The 19,030-nt window shown below is 59.5% G+C and overlaps 2 protein-coding genes across 3 annotated transcripts in view; one reads left to right on the top strand and one right to left on the bottom strand.

Annotated features, from left to right (window-relative positions):
- Nucleotides 1–946: 946 nt before the first annotated feature.
- On the bottom strand, nt 947–17,175 carry PIP5K1A (phosphatidylinositol-4-phosphate 5-kinase type 1 alpha). Of its 2 annotated transcripts, XM_032233832.1 has the most exons (16): nt 16,449–17,175; nt 10,624–10,661; nt 10,137–10,226; nt 7,980–8,110; nt 7,752–7,869; nt 7,493–7,645; nt 6,338–6,637; nt 5,594–5,799; nt 5,345–5,428; nt 4,939–4,987; nt 4,718–4,802; nt 4,454–4,585; nt 3,927–4,056; nt 3,675–3,740; nt 2,758–2,842; nt 947–2,603 (listed from the first exon to the last, which is right to left on the bottom strand). In XM_032233832.1, the coding sequence occupies exons 1-16, from the start codon at nt 16,507–16,509 to the stop codon at nt 2,601–2,603; spliced, it is 1,731 nt and encodes a 576-aa protein (XP_032089723.1). In that variant the 5' UTR covers nt 16,510–17,175; the 3' UTR covers nt 947–2,600. The 2 variants fall into 2 exon arrangements, with proteins under 2 accessions (XP_032089723.1, XP_032089724.1); XM_032233833.1 differs by lacking the exons at nt 10,137–10,226; nt 10,624–10,661; nt 16,449–17,175 and adding an exon at nt 9,619–10,121.
- A 385-nt stretch (nt 17,176–17,560) lies between these two features.
- VPS72 (vacuolar protein sorting 72 homolog) overlaps nt 17,561–19,030 on the top strand; it is a 4,449-nt gene continuing 2,979 nt past the window's right edge. Inside the window, 2 exon segments of the mRNA XM_032233834.1 lie at nt 17,561–17,722; nt 18,293–18,445. Of these exon segments, the coding sequence (XP_032089725.1) occupies nt 17,561–17,722; nt 18,293–18,445 (315 nt within the window).

A 19,030-nucleotide genomic window follows, 5' to 3' on the forward strand; every position in this document is an offset into this window, starting at 1 on the left:
CGAAGCTAAGCAGAGCCGCGGTCCGAACTGGACAGAGAGGGAAGCGAGGCGCGTTCCTGCTATTTATATAGAGCGAGGGGGGTTCGGAGGGGACGCGTCCCATTGGCCCACCTGGAAAGGGGGTGGAGTCACCGAAACGACAGGCTCCGGATTGGTCGCTGGGCCTGGGCCAATGGAGCGGCCTTCGGGGAGGCAGCCGCGCCCTATTGGCTAGGAGCCGAACGGCGCGAAGTTACAAATGAAGGTGCTGAAGCGCGCTTGGAGAAGCAGCCCTTGCGAGTTGGCCAGGTGCGCGTGACGTCACGTGCCCCTGTCCCCCCCCCCTGCTGCCCTTACTGGCCGGACCCAGGGGAAGACTGGGATGGAAAGCCTCAGGACCCCTGGAGTGCCCCCCCCCAAATAAAATGTGCACTGGCTTGGTGTTCAAATCCAGATACTAAAGTCTTTTGAGTGTCTGAGGATGGGGATTTGGGGGGAGTGGGAGGGAAGAAAAATTATATAACTGGGCGATATGAACTTTCTCCTCCCCCTGAAAAAATATTCAGGGAGGTTGGGCAGAGGGTCCACTACATATTCTCTGGCCAGGCGTTGAGAAGGGCCCTTAGGTCAAAGGTCTCCAGCTTTGCTCTTTTAAGACCTCTGGACTTCAACTCCCAGAATTCCTTTGCCATCACCAGCTGGCTGGGGAATTCTGGGAGTTGAAGGGTTAAAAATGAGCAAAGTTGGGGACCCCTGCTAGATAAGACTGCCCCAAGACACAGGGGGGGGGGGGGGGGAGAGAGCAGCAGTTCAGATACCGCACTGGGATGCCACCCTTTTTTTTGCTTCTGACCTGCAGTTCCCCCCCCCCCACTTCGTGCCCCAAAGTCTAAAACGATGCAGTCTGAGAATTGATTTCCCTGGGGGGGGCGGGGGGGGGGGGGAAGAGACAGGCACCACCAACGCAGAGACTTGAAATATAAGTTTATAAATTACATACATTTGTGGCAGGAAAACTTCCAAACCGGTCTAATGTAGACATTTCTTTTTTAACATGTGTGTAACCGTTTGGGGGAGAGATTCAAAGGCTCAAGTTTAACAAGATGACACCCCCCACCTCCAAAAAAATAGGGGGGCTTCTCAAGGCAGATCCCATAAGTCACAACCAGCCATGTGATTTATACATTAGTATGCTTTTGGAGGTGTAACAGATGCACTGCTCCCTTTCAACATTCTTTTTTTCTCAAAAATAGAATCGGCCTTTTTATTTACCCTGATCTCACCTTCACTGAGGGCCTGAGTCGCCCCCTTTCCCTGCAGCCAACATTCGATGCTAGCCTGTTTTCTCGTCAAACGCTTCACAAAAATATCTATAAAACTCACTGGGAACACAACAGTCGTTTTTCCGTCTTCCTTGCTCTCCCTTCCAAATATGGTCCGGGAGGAACAAAAAAACACACGTCTTCTCCCTCCCAGATAAGTGATATGTCCCTCTCGACAGCACCCTAAAACCTTTACTGAACAGCCTCCACTTCCGAGAATTCTTCCCTGCGGAGCCTTTAACCCGGGCCAGAAAAACGTGCTTGGAGCAGGGAAAGCCACCTTGCCCTCTCTGAACGCAACCCAATGCTTGAAAGGGGGGTGGGGGGGGACTTCCCTCCATACGTGCAAAAGAAGTCGGGGTGACCATTCTTACAGATTGCTAAAAAAAAAGGAGGTCGAAGGCAGAGCTAGAAAAACCCTGAAGTTTTTACAAGCGTCTCAAAAAAGGGGTTTAATACTGAAATCTCCCATCGCCACAAAGCCGGGAGGCGGTGAAGTTTGGTCCGTCAGTGCAATACTGAAAACCACTGGAAAACTGTACTTGGCAGCATTGAGCGAAGCAGCTGCGCCGGGACTCCCATCCCTCTGGGCGAGCCTGGCAGGGAGGCCCGGAGGTCACGGTCGGCAAAGGTGGGTGGGCTGGTGGGGGCCAACCAATCGAGGCCCACAAGTGTCCTGGAGCAGGGAGATGGGTGCAGGGGAGGCTCCGGACCCCCCTTCCACCATGATACAGCACTGAAAAGGGGGCTCCCCTCTCCCCCGCAGATACAGGCCGGCTAAGAGGATCCCGGCCTTTCCAAAAAGGCCCCCCTCCCCAATATGGCAATGTAGGAGAGAAGAAAAATCACTATACTTTAGGAAAGCTAATAGTTTGTCTCTTGAAATCTTCTCCAAGTGGGGCAGCCTCCGTCTCCACAACCCCCCAGGAGGAAGCGAGTATGGAATGGTCGTTGTGGGGAGCTTGGGGAGAGGGGCTGCGCCAGCACTCCTCTGGACGCCTCCCTCCTCTGAAGCCCCCCTCCCCCAAGGCTGGGCCGCTCCGTCCTCTGCCCCAGGCTGGAGGGGGCTGGAACGCCTTTCCGTGTGAGCCCCTGCGCCCCCGGAGCTGGGCCGCCTGGGAGGGGGGTTCCAGGTGGGCTCTGCTCAGTCCAAAGGAGTTTGTGGTGTCAGCAGTTCCAAGGGGCGGTGGGGCTGGTCCACCCCTTCCAGACCCCCCCCGTCACAAAGAGACAGGCCATGCAGAGTGTGGAGAAGATCTTCTGCTCGCGTTCCTCCCCCAGGAGGAGAAAAGGACACTTTCACTGGAAGAACAAGGAGGAGGGAAGGAGACTCAGATCTGGGTGCTTGAAACGGGTCTCCTGCCAGTCCTGGGGAGCGCAGGGACCCTTCCCCCCTCCGTGTATTTCCCCCAAACCGGGGGGGAGGTGGGGCTGAGAAGGCGGGAAAGAGACTCACGCAGTTGATTTCTGTTTCGGCCAAATCTCCAAGTGGCTGGATCAGCTCAGAAGGATGTCCTGTGACGGAAGGGCTGGGGGAAGCACTGGAGGAGGGTGGGGGGAAGAAAGCAGAGGATGAGTGGGGGGGGGGGGGGAACCTCCACCAACCCCCAACCCCATCACTGGACCAGAGTGGGTCTTTGCAACATCCCTGGCACAAGGGAGGAGGAGGAGGAGGGGCTGCCCAAGACCCTTAAGGATTTGCCTTAAGCTGTTTGGGGCAGGGGGGAGGCTGAGAAGAGCATCTCTCTCTCTATCCTTCTATCCTTCTCTCTCTCTCCTTCTCTCTCTCTCCTGTCTCTCTCTCCTGTCTCTCTCTCCTTCTCTCTCTCCTTCTCTCTCTCTCTGTCTCACTCACACACCTTGTGCCATCGAGAGGCGCAATCCGAGTGCGCCGGAAAAGCTCTTTCCAAGCTGCAGAGAAGGATGTGGCGTTTCCTGGATGAGAGCGACCCTCTTTGGCCAGAAGGGCAGGACTGGGGGGAGAGGGGGGGTTGGCCACGGGGGGGGGGGGGGGGCTTCCTCGCCCCGACTGCATCACCTGCCTAGACTCCGCCTCACCTACTCGAAAGCATCCTGCACTATCTAGCTCCGCAGGCAACTGCTCTGATCTGACAAACTTTCGGCTCTCTGACCTACGTGGGGATGAAGAGACTTTGGTCAACTGGGGAGGACTGAGGGGGGGGGAGTTGTAGGAAAGAACCCCCCCCCTCGCCCACCCCGTCCCTTTCCGAGGGGGGTTCAGAGTCTCTCCAGAGAACTAGGCTGTTCTTGGGAAAAGCCTCCTTCCGCCATCGAAGCCACTCCTGCAGAAAGAGGGACGAGAAGGCAGAGGCCCTTTGGGGGTCTCCAATCTCTCCCCCCCCCACAACTCACCTTTCCAGGTGGAAGACAGCCGGGTCCTTGGGGGTGTCCGGTGGGGGCGCTTCTGCCCCCATTGAGCTGAAGGGAGAAAGAGGGGAAGGGAGTGAACACCAGGCCCATCTCCAAATGAGATACCCCCACGAATCAGCCTTCCGAAGGGTGGAGGGGGTCCTTCTGCCCCCTGGCTGGGCTGTCCAAGCCCCCACAGCCCCTGGGGGAAACTTTGCCTGCCCTTCCCTGCCCTGCCGGGGGACGGCAACTGACCGGCTGGCTGGAGAGCTGTGCCCGGGGCTGCCCAGGGACGAGGTGGATAAAGTGGTCGCCGCCGAGTCGCTGTTGGCCTCTTCGACGGGGGGCGTCTGGGGGAGCAGGTCGGGCCGCCCCAGCTGGGAACCTGAGAAAGGGGACGGGGGGGGGGGAGAGGCTGAGCCACCCTTGCTGGGTATGGGGCACAGGAAGGGCGACAGAAGGGGTGGGTGATCTCCCACCCCTTAGAACAGGATGTCCAGCCTTGGCCCCTTTAAGACCGGCGGACTTCAACTCCCAGAATCCCATGCGTGGCTGGCTGGGGAATTCTGGGGTTTGAAGCCCACCGGTCTTAAAGGGGCCGAGGTTGGTCATCCCTGCTTTAGAAGGTTGGGGGGGGGGAATGGAAGCTACCCCCTCATTCTCTGGCACAAGCTTTCTGTTTGTGCAAAGGGCCGGGAGAGGGCTGGGGGGGGGGGGTTAGAATTTGGACCCTCTCCCCAATTCGGATGACAAGAACAGGGCTGCAGGCAAAGGGCCCCCACCTGGCTCCATCTCGGCCTCCATGGTGACCTGGACTTTCGTCTCGCTCAGTGCCTGGGCGGGGGTCCCGGTCTGCCCCGGCCGACGAGGGGGTCCCATTCCGGAGCGGCTCTTTTTCGAAGGGGAGGATTTTACTTTTTTTGGGGGTGGGTGGGGAGAGACACCATAATAATCAGCTGAGAAGTCTTAGGAGCGTCTCCAACGCTCATAATATCGGGGGAGGGGACAGGGGAAGGAGACCCTCCCCCCCCTCCCACCAGACTCACGAGGAATCTTCTTAAAAACCGCCTGGCACATGAAGCGCTGGAACCTCTCGGCGTAAAAGCTCGGCCGGTGAACAGAGACCGTGTCCTGCGGGAAAGGGGGGGGGCCCAAAGTCAGCCCCAAGAGAAATCCGCCCTCTGCCATCCCTCCCACTCCAGACCTCCGTTCCCTCCACCCCCACGTGCTCCGTCCAAAGACAGCTGTGTCCATTCCGGCCGCTTACCCCGTCGTGGACCAGGGCTTTCCAGGAGTGCTCCAGCTTCTTCATGAACCTGCAGAGGTCGGAATTGAATTTATTATTATTATTTGAATTTATTATATTTCTACGCCGCCCTTTTCCCCGAAGGGGGGGGGGGAAGGAGGGGTTCTTTGGAAACCAGGCTGGGAGGTGGGGGATCAGGTGCCCCAAATGCCCAGCCGCTACTCTCCTCCCGCTGGCATCTCCCTTCCACGGCTCCTGGCGCCATTATTCTCTCCCGGCCTCTTTCTGCCACCGGCCACGGAGCCTCTGAGCAGGCCGGGTTACTGGGTGTGTGTGTGTGGCTTCATCGGGGACCCAGGCGGCCCATTTGCCAGGCTGGCATCCAGCAGGCGGCCCCAACCGAGGGGAGAAGGCCGTTGGGCTTTACCTGTAGGACTGCAGCACGTCAATGATCCCCACGTACAGGAGCAGCCTCTCCCCCTTGGCGTTTCGGGCCGGGATGCCTCCCATCCTGCAGGGGAAACGGAAGGATGGGATGGGGGGCTCAGGCTGGAAGAAGACCCCCCACACACACACACACCTAGGATATCACATCTGAGACCCCGTGGCTCTGTTCACAAACCACAGAGTGGGAGCCCCCCCTCCGCCCGCCTTTCTTCTTGGCCGCTGCACTTACTGGTCGTCCGTCTCGATGGGCCCCCCCCGCCGGGCCTCCCCCTGGATGGCCTCCATGGCGGTGGAGTAGAGGGCCCTCTGGCCGGCCGGCCGGCGTGTGTCTGCCAGGGAGGCCCCGTCGGCTACCGCCCGTTCCCGCTGGGCCAAATCCAGGTTGTGAACGGCCACCAGCAAACTGTAATCCATGATCTTGAAGCTCTGCAGGACCTGGGTGAGGTGGGGGGGGGGAGAGGAAAAGGAAGCCCCCAAATTAAGCCCACGAGGGCGGGATCCTGGCCAGGTCCAGGCTGGGCTGCCTTTTCCCGCCCGCTAAAGCGGCATCGTCAGAAGCTCCGGTGAGTGGCGGACGAAAGGCGGACTTTGACCCAGGAAGTTATAAAAGTCCTTATGCAAACTGACCCCGAGGAACCCCCAGGCGGGCTCTTCCGGAAGGAGGCCCAGGGCCAGGCTGGAGGGGAAGCTGCCCCTGAAGCCCCCTCCCCACAGCAGCCCCACCGCAGGGGCCCCTCGCTTCCACCCCTCCCGCTGGCAAAAGTGGATTCATTCTTTTCTGGCTCTTCCAGACAGCCGTCCCGGTTCTCTCCGCTCGTCGCCAAGGCCAAAATAAAGGGGGAACGGACCCCTCCCTGGCTCGAAAGTAGCGGGTGGGAAGAGCAGGAGGCCAGAGCTGCCCCCTCCTCGCCCCCTTCCTCTCCTGAGCCCCCCCCCCCCCCGGCAACCGAAAGCGGGCGGCCGCACCACCTACCAGGCAGTCCCTCTGCAGGGTCTTGCACAGGGCGCTGTGCATGTCGAGGTCCAGGAAGAGCCCGTCGGGGAGGTCCTGCAGGAAGTCCAGGTCCTTGTAGGTGGGGAAGACCTTCTCGCGCTCCTTCTGCGACGCCCGGCGCTTGTAGGTGGAGCCCTTGAGGTCGTATTTGTGGTGCATGCGCACCGAGCGGGGGAGCAGGTTGTTCATCACCACGATGCGGATGTTCTTGCCGCCCGCCTGGACGCAGTAGAGGCCGTAGAACTTGGGCAGCAGCGTCCGGGGGTTCTGGTTCAGGTTCTGGAGGAGGGAGAGGAGGGGTCCTCAAGGCGAAGCCCCCAGAGGAGGCCCCAGGAGGAGGGCAGGGAGCACCGCAGGAGGCGGGAGGTGGCAGACTGAGTCCCTGCAGGGAGCTCCCAATTTCCCACTCATTCTCTGTGTCCCTCCGGCCGTTTCCTTCCGCGCAAACAAGGGGAAGGGGCTTCGGCTAGCAGCTGAGCCTGAGAGGCAGGGCAGGAGCCTCCTCCACCTTCAGCGGGGGGCCTGGCCCCACAGAGAGTCCTCGACTTACAGCCGTTCCTTCGGTGAAGGCCCGAAGTCACGACGGCACAGAGAGAAGGGATTTACGACCCCCTTTTCAACCCTTGTGACCACATCAAGCAGGGGTCACAGGAGCAAAATCCGGATGCTGGGAGACTGGTTCACGTTTATGACGGTCGCAGGGTGGCGGGACTCCCCTTTAGCGACCTTCTGGCAAGCAAAGTCAACGGGGAAGCCCCCACTCACTTAACGACCGTGTTACTAGCTTTCCGACGGCCGTGATTCGACTTCGCAACTGTGGCAAGGAAGGTCGCAAGACGGGGCAAACCTCACTTAACCAACGTCTCGCTTAGCAATGTAAATGTTGGGCTCCATTGTGGTCGTAAGTCAAGGACTGCCTGTACAGTTCCTCCGTCCCTTTTTCTTTATAACTTTTAAGACTTACAACAGCGTTCAACGCACAGGAGCCCCCCCCTCCTCCTGCCCCAGAGGCCAAGAGGGGGGAGAGGAGGAGGCAGGGGACAGACGGAGACCCCTGGGGGGGTCCCAGCTCAAGGGGGAAAGGCAGAAGAGGGAGGGGGGGACCCAGCTCAGCCTGGGCTGCCTCCGACCCACCATATAGTATCCGGGCAGCAGCTTCTGCAGAAACTCCGCTTCCTTGTGCTGGACGGTCTTGATGATGAATTCGTCGTCGCTGGAGACGTAGAAGATGGAGCCGCTGGCGCCCGAGTTGGAGAGCTCGATCAGGGGCTCGCTGCAGAGGGAGCACTGCAGGGGGTGGGGGGTGGGAGACGGCGACACAGCGGTCAGCGCTTCCAGCCTCCCCTCCCCAAGCCAGGAGGGCTTCCAAGGGCCGCCCCCGAAGCCCCCTCACCAAGTAGTCGTCCGGCCGGATGCCGAAAAGCTCCCGGAAGTAGCGGAAGGCCACGGGGGCGTAGGTCTTGAAGCGGAAGTCGTTGTAGTGGTGGGCCGGGGTCAGGTTGCTGCCTTCGCTGCAGGGAGAGAGGGTGTGTGTGTGTGTCAGCATCGTCCGTTGGGAGGGAGGAAGCCGACCGGCCTGGCTGCGGCTGACCAGGGGGGGAGGGGAGGGGGGGCTGCTCACCCGGGGAAGAAAATGCTCTCCACCACATAGAAATCCTGCATCAGGACGTCCCTCTCTGGCTTGGTGCTGAGGCTGCCCACCGTGTGGGTGATGCCCAGCTGGATGGCGCCTTTGAGAGCGGAGGATGTCGTCTGGAATGGGGGTGGGGGTGGAAGAGGGGGAAAAAAGAGCTGATTTCAAGCAAGAAAACCACGAACCTTCCTTCTGCCCTGCACACGGATTCCCTTCCTGCTGCCCAATCAGGGTTTTAACGTAACGTTGAGTCAGTAATTCCTTGGGAAACCACCTGGCGTTGACCCAGCCCCGCGTCCCTTGAAGAGGGGCTGCCCATCCAATCCCAGACTCCCGTCCCGTTTAGCCCAGGCTCCCCAGAGGCGGAGAAGCAGCTGACAGGCAGGGTGTGACTGTCACTGAATCCAGCTGTTTTCCGGCAGACTGCGCCTGCCCGAGGAGGCTCCGCAGACCTGCCGTAAAAGGGGGCGTCCCTGCCCTCCGCCTGGAAGCCACATGGACCTTCACACAACCTGAGCGTCCTTTTAATTACAGGTGTTTTGGGGCTGAACGGAGGAGAAACTCAATGCCTGATTCTCGGATGAAGGACATTCCTGACTGCCCCCATTATGGGGGGGTGGGAGGGTGGAAGGGGGGGGCAAGGGGGGAGAAAGAGGCCTGCTTTGAGTGTTTTCAACTCTGAAGTCCCTCCTGAGAACAGGAGCCTTTTGTCAATCACAGAGTTGTTGACGTCAAAGGCGGGACGCCTTCTCTGCCCCAGTGCCTGGGAATCCCCCAGCTGCTTTTGCTTCCTGCTGTTCCCCTCCTGGCAATCCCAAACTGGGTTTTTTTTGGGGGGGGGGGGAGGGAGGAGCCCCCCTCCCAAGCCCTGAACGGTGGATCCTTCCGCTCGTCTCCCTGCGAGGATCGGAGGAGAATCACCCACCGCTTCGTGCCCTCGGGGGGCAGCTCCTAATCCGGCCCCTTCCACCCCTCTAAAGACGCCCCTCTCCCTCCCCGTGGCTGCTGACGCCTGGGACCCCCCTTGGCCACCCAGAAGTAAAAGCAGGAAGACGGGGCTCAGGTGAGCTATGGAGGCCTCCTGGGAGGGCAGAGGGCTTGGAGGGCCAGGGACACAGGGGCAGCCTGGAAGACAGCTGAGCCAGGGGGAGCGTAGGGGGGTCCCACCACATCTCAGGGACCAGGCTAGGAGAAGTGCCCACCCACCACCCGCCAAAGGGATGAGGAACTCCAGGAGAAAGAGGGCTGTTCCCACCACCAGCCCTGCACTCTGGGCAAAGGAGGAGGAGGAGGCCCCAAAAGGCTGAAAACACAAGAGAAGGGAAGCAGAATTGGGCAGGGAAGGAAGGAAGGGAGTTGGGAGAGAAGGAAGGACGGATGGCAGATACAGAAAAGGGAAGGAAGGAAGGGAGGGAGATATAGAAAAGGGAAGGAAGTTTCTTGTGTAAACTTTTCAGGTTCCACCAACCGTTCCTTGACTTTCCTGAACACAGAAACCCAACAGGTGAAAAGGCCTCCTCCAAACTCCCCTGGGCATTCCCCCCCACCCCCATCCTCGGGGTCTCCAAGCCCCCCTCCCCTCCACAATCTCAGGCATCTCTCTGGGCAGAGGAAGGGGGCCACTTACGGATAGAGGCGGCTTCTGCTGGAACATCCCGGCCCAGATCCAAGGGCCCCCCCTGGGGCCCAGAGAGCCTCAGAGCAGCCCCCGGGGGGAGGATCAGAAGAGAAGGAAGCTACGTATGCTCCAGAGAGCACAGCTGCATTGGGGGGGGGCGCGCAAAGAGACCCTTTTGAGGGACTCCCAGATGGCTCCTTTGCCACTGTCCGACAGTCCGAAGCACCAAGGTCCAAAATCTCCCAGAGGACGAAGGAAGCCGCGAGAGAGAGATCCCGAGCAGCGGCAGGGATCGAGCGAGAGGCCTTCAAATCCCTGGGATCCGCTCCGCCCGTGTCTGCCCGTAGGAACCTGCCTCCCAAGCCGCACCTGGGCCTTTTCTGCCGAGAGCGATTGGGGTGACTCAGAGGCTGGGGAATGCGAGGAGGAGGCAGGCGGGCCGGCCGGGGAGGAAGGGGAGGAGGGAGGCCCTCGGAGGCAGCCGCCTGGCACCAACGCCCGCCTGCCCACCCCACCCACCCGCCTACCTTCTTGTAGGTAGTCTCTCCGCTGGAGTCCACGCTCCGGTGGCCCTTCTTGATGGTCTGCGAGGACCCGTGCCCGGAGGAGCCTGGCACCTGGGAGCAGGAGAGAAGGTGCAGGGTTTCCAATCCTCCCACCCTCCCCAAAAATCGGAGCCCCTCTCCCCACTCGGGTGGGGGCAGCACCAGCCCTTCAGCAGGGAGGGGGGGAGGGGGAATGAGACACACAGCTCTTGCGGTGCTTGGGACGAGGCCAGCAGGGCCCCACCTGAAGGCCGGGAGCCCCCCCAGGCTTGGCACCCTGAGAGGCAAAGTCAGAAGGTTGCAGGTGGCTGCCTTGCGATCCCAGGCTGCTCCCTTCAACTCCCCCTCCCCCCCCCCGGCCAAAAGAAGGCTGAGTGGCGGCTGCTTTGGGCACCAGCCCCCCCCGCTCCCCCCCCCCGGGTGGGCAGGTTGTTTTGTTTTTAAGGAAAAGGACTGCATGGAAACTCACCTCCAAGGACTTCTTGAAGGTTGCAGCGGAGAGAGCCCCTGGAAGGGAAAAGAGGAGGGGGTGAGACCCCTGGCAGGTATCCAAAAGGAGGGCAGAGATTAAGCTGATCCAAGTCCTTGCAGGGGTGATTGACCGGAGGGTGGGGGGAGGCGGGGGAAGAGGTGCCCTGCTTGCCCTCCTTCAAGAGGGGGGATTCGCAATCCATCAAGCCCAAAGGCTCTTCGGTTCACCCTGGACTCTGCTTTTGCTCACCTCTGCCTTGCGGGGAGAAGTGGAGGGGGGGGAGAGGAACCTGCTAGGGGTCTGCCCCCCCCATGTCCTCCTTCCTGCCCCTGGCGGCTCTCCCTGGCACCCCCGCAGGGCGATTCTCCAAACCCCACAGGGTTCCTGCCAGGGGAGCCTGTGCGTCATTCGGGGCCAAGTCCCCAGATGCCAGGGGCTCAGGGCCAAGCGGTGGACACAGCCTCAAGAAAAGTCCTGCTGCCGCCTGCAATCTATACGGCCGGCCCTCCGCTCTGCCCCCAGGGAGGCCTGCAGGCAGCAGCCACTGGCTCCCCCCTGCCAGCTGCCCTGGGGGTCTCTGGCCGAGGGGGAGAAATGCCAGGCCCACTTCGGCCAGGATTTGGCCCCCTCTGCTCTGTTAACACCCTCCACCCAGGTGGGCCTGGCCCCCCCTTCACTCAGCTCCCTGTTAAAGGGCACCTCTTAAGAGGAAGGGTCTCCAAGTGGGATTCTGGGAGTGAAAGTCCAGAAGTCTTCAAAGTAGCCAAGGCTGAAGACCCTTCCTCTAATGCCGCGGTCTTCAAACCTGGCCACTTTAAGACTTGTGGACTTCAACTCCCAGAATCCTCCTGGCTGAAGGATTCTGGGAATTGAAGTCCAGAAGTCTTAAAGTGGGCAAGGTTGAAGACCCCTCCTTTGGCAGAGGGGGGGGGGCAGGGGAACAGCGCCCTCTAGTGGGCCAGGACAGCTACAGCAGCGCCGTGAGCCCAGCGGGCACTGAAGGAGACAAGGACGCAGTTAAGAGCAGAGAGACAACAGGCGTCATCGCATCGGCCCTCCAAACCCTGACAGGCCTTTCTCTGGGGCTGCCCGAGGAGATCAAGACAGGCCCTTTGGAGGGTCTTTTGGGGGGGAGGGGGATGACCGAGAAGATGCGGGATCAGTCAAAGTGGGCAGCTGTAGCAATTGGAATTAAACGACGACGGTTTGGCTTGTGATTCTGCTCTCCGCTTTGGGGAAGTGCGCAAAAGCCCCCGAGGGTCGCTTGCTCGCAAGGCAGGGAGCAGGTGGGCTTGATGACCTCATGGGCCTCTCGGCCATGAACACCGGACAGTCACGGCGCCACACCAAAAGTGGAGCTGTAGGACGTCTTCGCCAGACAGGTGGCTTTGCCCTCTTCCTTTGGCTCCGGAATTCAGTCCGCAGTCGCTTGTGGGGAGGGGGGCTGGTGGGGGCCATTCTCCAGGCCCTGGAGGGGAGGGGAGGCTTCACCCTTGGTGCTCCAGCACACGGGGGGGGGTGGATATTTAGCAGAGGGGACCCCCCCTTTCGTCCCCATCTTCTCCCAGGCATCCGCTTCTCAAAACCCCTTGCAGAGACCTTCTTCTCTGCCGTGCCCGGTTTGACCCGGAGGAGAACCGGGGAGAAGGGCCTGGCCAGGCCCAGCCGCGTGGGGCTCCAGCCCCCAAGCGGGGAGACGTGCTGCGAAGCAGGAAAAGCTCGGCCAAACCATGCGCTGGTTACAAAAAAGCCCGAAAGGAGAAAAAGGCACCCATGCCTGCGGCGAGAGGCGGCCGAACCGCTGCTGGGTTAGCTCCATTTCGATTTAAGGGGGGGGGGGCAGGTTAGTCGCCCATTTTTCTCTCGGGGGTTTAATTCCACGGCTCTAGCAAGCTTGGGAAGAGGCCAGCAAGGCTAAACCCCGGGGGAGAGAGAGAGATTTCATTGTCTCATTGACGCTCGGAAGGCCTCCGTCTCTCCATCTCCAAAATGGGGGTCAGGGGGTTTCTGAGATCTGCCCCCAGACCCTGCCGCGGAGTTAAGGCCGAAGGGGCCCGAGTGCGAGGCTGGGGACTCTTTTTAAGACCGGAAGTGTGGAAGAAGCGAAGCAGCTGCTTCATGTCAAAAAACCAGCCCCGGCCAGGAGGGGGGGGAAAATGCCAGTGCATCACCCGGTCACTTCCACGCCACCACGGCAGGCAGTGAGGGGCCAGGCGGGTTAGCGGGTCATGCTCAAGAGGCCACGGTTTTACCCAAACGTCTCCGTCTTCCAGGGGGCACCACGGAGCAGCAGAGGAAGGTAAAGGCTGGCAGAGAGGAGAGAGAGAGAGAGAGAGGAGAGAGAAAAGAGGAAGCAATAGAAATTTTCCCGGAAGGAAAGAGGATTTTTGCTTTGGGATCACGAAGGACGGAGGTTCAGCTCAGGAGGAAGGGAAGGGAGTCTGTCCAGGACAACCACCGCGAAGGGCCTCACTTGGGGGGGGTCGCCTACAAGTAGGACACACCAGCCCCCCCATCCTTCCTTCTGCCCCTCCCCAGGAGCAAAACATCACAAGGTAGACCCCCAAAGTCCTTCATTGCTTTCTTGCAGACGTTCCATGACCCAGCTAAGACACATCATCAAGGAGCGTTTGCAGCAAAGCCCACCAGCACTGAGGATATGACCGAGTTGGGTCACGAGACGCTATGCTTCGAGAGCACCAAGGCCCCCACGGTCGTCCTCGTCCTCCTCTCCACAAACCCACTTCCCTTCTAGCACTGATGGCATTGCCTAGTTGGGTCGTGAAAGGCCTGCCAGATCACAATCAGAGGGCATCGAGGGCCCTCCGTGCTACCAATAGTCTCCTTTATTGAGCCCGGGGAGCTCGGCAGGGCCTCACTTTCCATCCCCTGCCCCGGGATGGAAACCTGGCGACCCAGGTTCTGGCACCGCCAGGCCTGTCCTGACGACACGCCCTTCCCAAGAGAACCGGCTTCTCCGCTCGGTCAAAGGGCTGCCAGGTGCCATCGGCATAACGAAAGAGCTGCTTCCCCCCCCCCTTTGGAAAGCCAACTTGGAACCGCTGTGCCCAATTAAAACCCGTCTCCGGGGCAGAGAACCCTGCTAAGATTCCCAGAAAAGGAAACTCCTGTTTCCAGAACTGGAGAACTCCTCCCATGATTGACAGCCGAGATTTCGAGCGGCTTCCCCTGGAGTCTGAACAGGCAGGAAGAACACCCAGAGAGAGAGAGAGAGAAGCTGGGTTGGAGGTGCAGCTTTCCCACGCTGGGAGAATATTATATATGATATAAAATACACATATTTTTTGCAAAGTCAGCTCTGCCATTTTCGACCTCTGCCTGCTTGGCTTCCCTGTTCGGGAGTCCTGTTCAGACACTTCAATAGGACAACACCTCCCTCTGTGCAAAGCAGGGTCCGATTTGCCCCCCACCAGGTCTGGAAAGGAACATGGGTCCTGCTTTGGACACATTGGGCCCAAGAATGGGGGAAACAATCTTAAAAACAGAGGAATGAGATCTGCCCTCAGATAAGCCCTTTTCTCCGCCAAACCTCCCTTGGATGAGAAGCAGCCTCCTTCCTTCCTTCCCTTCCCCTTTTCTTCCTTCCTTCCTTCCCTTCCCCTTTCCTATACCTTCCTTCCTTCCTTTCCTATTCCTTCCTTCCTTATTCCTTCCTTCCCTTTCCTTTTCCTTCCTTTCCTATTCCTTCCTTCCTTATTCCTTCCTTCCCTTTCCTATTCCTTCCTTTCCTACTCCTTCCTTCCCTATTCCTTCCTTCCTTCCCTTTCCTTTTCCTTCCTTCCCTATTCCTTCCTTCCTTCCTTATTCCTTCCTTCCTCCCCTAAACTAAGGCCGAATTCCCCCCCCCCCTGAGATTGCAAAGGAATATCAGGAGCCACCAACTCCAAGAGGCTGGAGCTCCACCCGGGCCCCCCCCGGGAGACTCCAGAGGAAGAGAAAGGAAACGTGACTTCTGTCTCCCACTGGTTAAAGGAGGAACAAGCAGCTTGCAAAGGAAGGGAGAAGCCAGAATCACGTTCACCGGAAAAGGCCAGGGGGGGCATCCAGCGGAGAGGCGACCAGGAAAGGTTGCGAAAGGGGGGGGGGGGCGGAGAGAGCAGATATCAAGTTTCGGACTGCACAGTTGAGAATCAAAACACTTTGTGCAAAAGCTTCCAGGAAAAGTCATTTTAAGCCGCATTAAAGGAAAGGAAAATGGCACGGGGTCCATCCGAGGCCACCAACGGGTGATTTATAGACATCTGGATCCTATAATGTTGCAAAAATTAAAATGGCACCTTGAAGAGGGTGGGGGAGAAAACAAAAGAGGGGGGGGGTTAGATTCAGAGCCGAAGCCCCCGTTCCAAAGAGCAGAATTGCTGCAGGAAGAACCAAGGCCTATTTTTAAAAAGCCAATTCCCAAAATAGCTTGTTTCCCAACTGAAGATTTGGGCTGCCCTCAAGGAGAGCAATGGGAAGGGATAGCCGAAAAAGAAGAACAGGGGGGAAATGTCCTTCGATGGCCATAATCTTCAGAAACGAATCTCTCTTCCAACATGGCCAAGTAGGGTGGAAAGGACACCACCTGGTGTTAAAGAGACGAAGGCGGACAATAGCAACACCCACACACCCACAACACACGGAAAAAAAATCGATAAAAGGTATTTTATCTGGCAAAGGCAATCGCAGCGTTCCCAAATGTTTCATGGCACGGCCAGGATTTTTATTGCAAATAACGTTCTCGTTCCGCCAACAAAAAAACGCCTTTCCAATTAACACATTATTATTCTTTTTCTTTTAAAAAAAAGGGCTGCGAGGTTGCTGAGTCAGGGAAACCCAGGCCGACATTCTGCCTTCTTATCAGCTCTCTCTAGCTGGGGAGGAAAGGAAAGGGGGGAGAGGGAAGGAAGCAGAACTGAACAATTCATGAATTCGGGGGAAATTTGGCTTCGCTTCAGCATCATGTTCCAAATTCTCTGGAAAAAGAGAGGTTACCAATTTGCAGCCCCGGCTGGGCCCAGCTTTGAAGGCTCAAAATGAGCCAGCAGATATTTTGCAAATAGGAGAGGAATGCAGCTTTCCACCCTGAGCCACTGGGGAGACAATTGGGGGGGGGGGGATAGGTGTTCTAGCCCCCCCAAAGCTCTCTCTCTATCACACACACCCCTTGTGACTCAGGACAAGCCTGTGGGGGGCAGCTCGGGTGGTCTTGGTGGTGGTGGTGGGGAGTCCATGAAGGTGGGCGAGGAGAGGTAGGAGGGGCTCCCCACCAAAGAGCCCCCTCCCCACGTGGCAACGGAAAAGAGGATCTGCCCCTCCCTTCAATGGGCAGTCTGGGGAAGCCCCCTCCCCTAAAGGAGAAGCCTGTCCCTCCATCTCCTCCCAGGGGGCAGAGCTCCCCCTCCCTCCCCCAGGGGGCCCCCATTGGGGGGTCTTGGGGTCCCTCTTGCAAGGGGGCTCTGCCCCTCCCTTCAATTGGCACTCTGGGGAAGCCCCCTCCCCTCCCTGGGGGGGGGCAGAGTTCCTCCTCCCCTCCCAAAGGGCCCCCCAGAGTACCCCTGCCCCAATTGCCCCCCTAGAAGAGAGAGGGGCCCTTTCTAGAGGCTCCCCAGCCCCCCCCCAGGGCCACGTCGGCCTCTGCCGCCCCCCACCCCCTCTCCCCACATTCCCACCCTCGCCCCCTCCCCATTTCAGAGCTCTGCCCTCCCCCTTCTTCCGGTCCCCCAGACTCAATGGGGGCTCCCCTCCACCCACCCCCCATTTAAGGAGAGGCACGGCTGCCCCCCCCTCCAGAAGCCCCCCCCCCCCCGGGGATCCCTTACCCGTGGCGGCTCCGCTGCTGCTGCTGCTGCTCCCGCCGGACTCGGGCCCGGCCGACGCCATTTTAGCGCTTCTGCCGCCGCCGCCGCCGCGCCTCCGTCCCCGGCTTTTCCGCCCGCCTCCCCCCCGCGGCGCCCCCTTGGTCTCGCCCGCCCCGCTCCGGCCGCCGCTGTGGGCCGTGCCACGCTCGCCTCCGGAGGGGTGGCCACGCCTCCTCCCGGACGCCCCCCCTCCCGGCTTCCCGGAATGGGCCCGCCCGGCAGGCGTTGGGAGGAACCACTTTGCGCCGGCGGGGGGGGGGAGGTGAGCAGCGCCTCCTTGTTTATCCCTAACGGAAAACTGACCGTCAGGAAAGGGGGCGGGGACATGGGTGCCGCGCAGGCGCAGAAGGGGCAGCAGAAGGGTCGTGGCTGGCCGCGCGTCGACGTTGCGGTGGGCGTACCCTCCTCAGCATCACAAGAGCGTCCTCTTCCCCCCGAACGGGAGGGGGGAGAGCCTTGCGTGGCCCTGACGTCGGAGGCACGCCCGTCGCCAATGGCAACGCCGCCAACGCTCTCGCCCACCTCCGCAACGTCATGACCCGGAAGAGAGTGACGTCAGACCTCAGAATGATTTATTGGCAGAGTCTGCAATAAACTCGTTTTTATTCCATTTTTGGGGTTGCCGTTTTCCCCCCCCAACCAGGGTGAAAAGCAGCCCCCTAAAAATACAACCACCCCCCAAAGTCTCCTAACCAGTCATTAAAAAAAATAGTGCAGGATCTGATTTTTTTTAACCAATGGAGCCTCCAGGTCCAGCTGCAGTCCACCTGGCAAAGCCCTGCCCCCCTCCCTACTTATTCCTGGGGGGGGGGAGTCGCCGAGCAGAGCCCGGAAGCCGCCCGCCTGCCTCCCCCTCCTCTCCTTAAAAGAAGGCCGCCTCCTTCGAGGGCGCCCCCGCACCCCACCCCGCCTCCATGGGCGCTCGCTTGGCTCATTCCCCGCTCGCCGCATCGGCGCTCGACTTATCGCGCCTGGCCGGCGGGCTCAGCGCTTCCGCCTCCGCAGGCGCCGCAGTGGCGAGCCGAGCGAATGGATCGGATGCAAGAGGAGGAGGAGGAGGAGGAGGAGTCATGATGGCGGCGGCGGCGGGAGCGGCGTGCTCGTCGGCCTCCGCCTCTTCGTCGGGCCTGGCCGGCGGGCGAGCACCGCGTCGGACGGCGGGGAACCGGCTCTCGGGGTTGCTGGAGGCCGAGGAGGACGAGTTCTACCAGACCACCTACGGGGGCTTCACCGAGGTCGGCGGCGGCGGAGCGCGGGGGGGGCGGGGACCAGGACGAAAGGGGCGGGGCTTGCACGGGATTGGCTGGAATAAAAGAAGGCGCGTGGGCCAGGGCGGATTGGCTGGAATAAAAAAAGGGCGAGGCCAGGACGCAGGAAGGGGATTGGTTGGGATAAAGGAAGGGGGCGGGGCTAGGAATCATCCCAGCGCCTGCGTCCCCAACCGGTCGCCCGCGGGCCGCGCTGGACTCCCGGACCCATCCTCCCCATCTCGGTCTCAGGGTGGGGGGAGGATGGGGTTTCTGAAAGAAAGCTCTGCAGCCTTTCCCACTTCAGGGAGATGCGGCTGCGCTGCCACACTCATCATCCCTGGGCGACGGGCAGGGGATGGGCATTGTAGTCCAAAGGCATCGCCCGGAAGGATGGGCTCTGGAGTCTGAAATAAGCTTCCTGCCAGAGCTCTGTAGCCTTTCCTATCTCAGGGAGAAGCGGGGCTGCCATATCCCATCATCCCTGGGCGACGGGCAGGGGATGGGCATTGTAGTCCAAAGGAAGGATGGAAGGATGAGCCTGAAACCTCCTGGCAGGAATCGGGGGACGATGAGTACAAGGGAGACCAGTCGGACAGCGAGGACGAAGTGGACTCCGACTTCGACATCGACGAAGGGGACGAGCCCAGCAGCGACCAGGACGACTCGGTGCCCAAGCGGAAGAGGAGGGTGGTCACCAAGGCCTACAAGGTGAGACCCTCCTGGGCCGGTTTCCATCAGCTGGGACCCTGGAGGTCATCTAGCCCAGCCCCCTGCTCCAGCACAGGAGACCCTGGGCCACTTCAGAAAAGTTTCTTCTTAAAAAACCTCCAGTGATGGAGCAGCCAGGATTTCTGGTGGCAGGTAGTTCCACTGGTTAATTGTCCTCACAATCAGGAAGTTTCTCCTTAGTTAACTTTTAACTTTTAATAAATGTATATGCCGTCCAATCCCGTAGGACTCTGGGTTACAAAAACAAGTTAAAATAAGGAGTTAAATTAAATAGAAACAATTTAAAAAGAAACAATTTAAAAATAACGCACCGTACACTCCAAGTTGCTTCTCTCCTTGGTTAGTTTCCATCCGTTGCTTCTTCTGCCTCCTCCTGGTGCTTTGGAGCAGTGTTTTTCAACCTTTTTTGTGCAAAGGCACACTTTTTTCATGAAAAAAATCACGGGGCACACCACCATTAGAAAATGTTAACGAAATTTAACTCTGTGCCTATATTGACTATATATAAAGTAATTCTCCCACGGCACACCTTACACTATGTCACGGCACACTAGTGTGCCACGG

This window comes from Thamnophis elegans, chromosome 17 (genome assembly GCF_009769535.1).
Source record: "Thamnophis elegans isolate rThaEle1 chromosome 17, rThaEle1.pri, whole genome shotgun sequence".
NCBI lineage: Eukaryota > Metazoa > Chordata > Lepidosauria > Squamata > Colubridae > Thamnophis > Thamnophis elegans.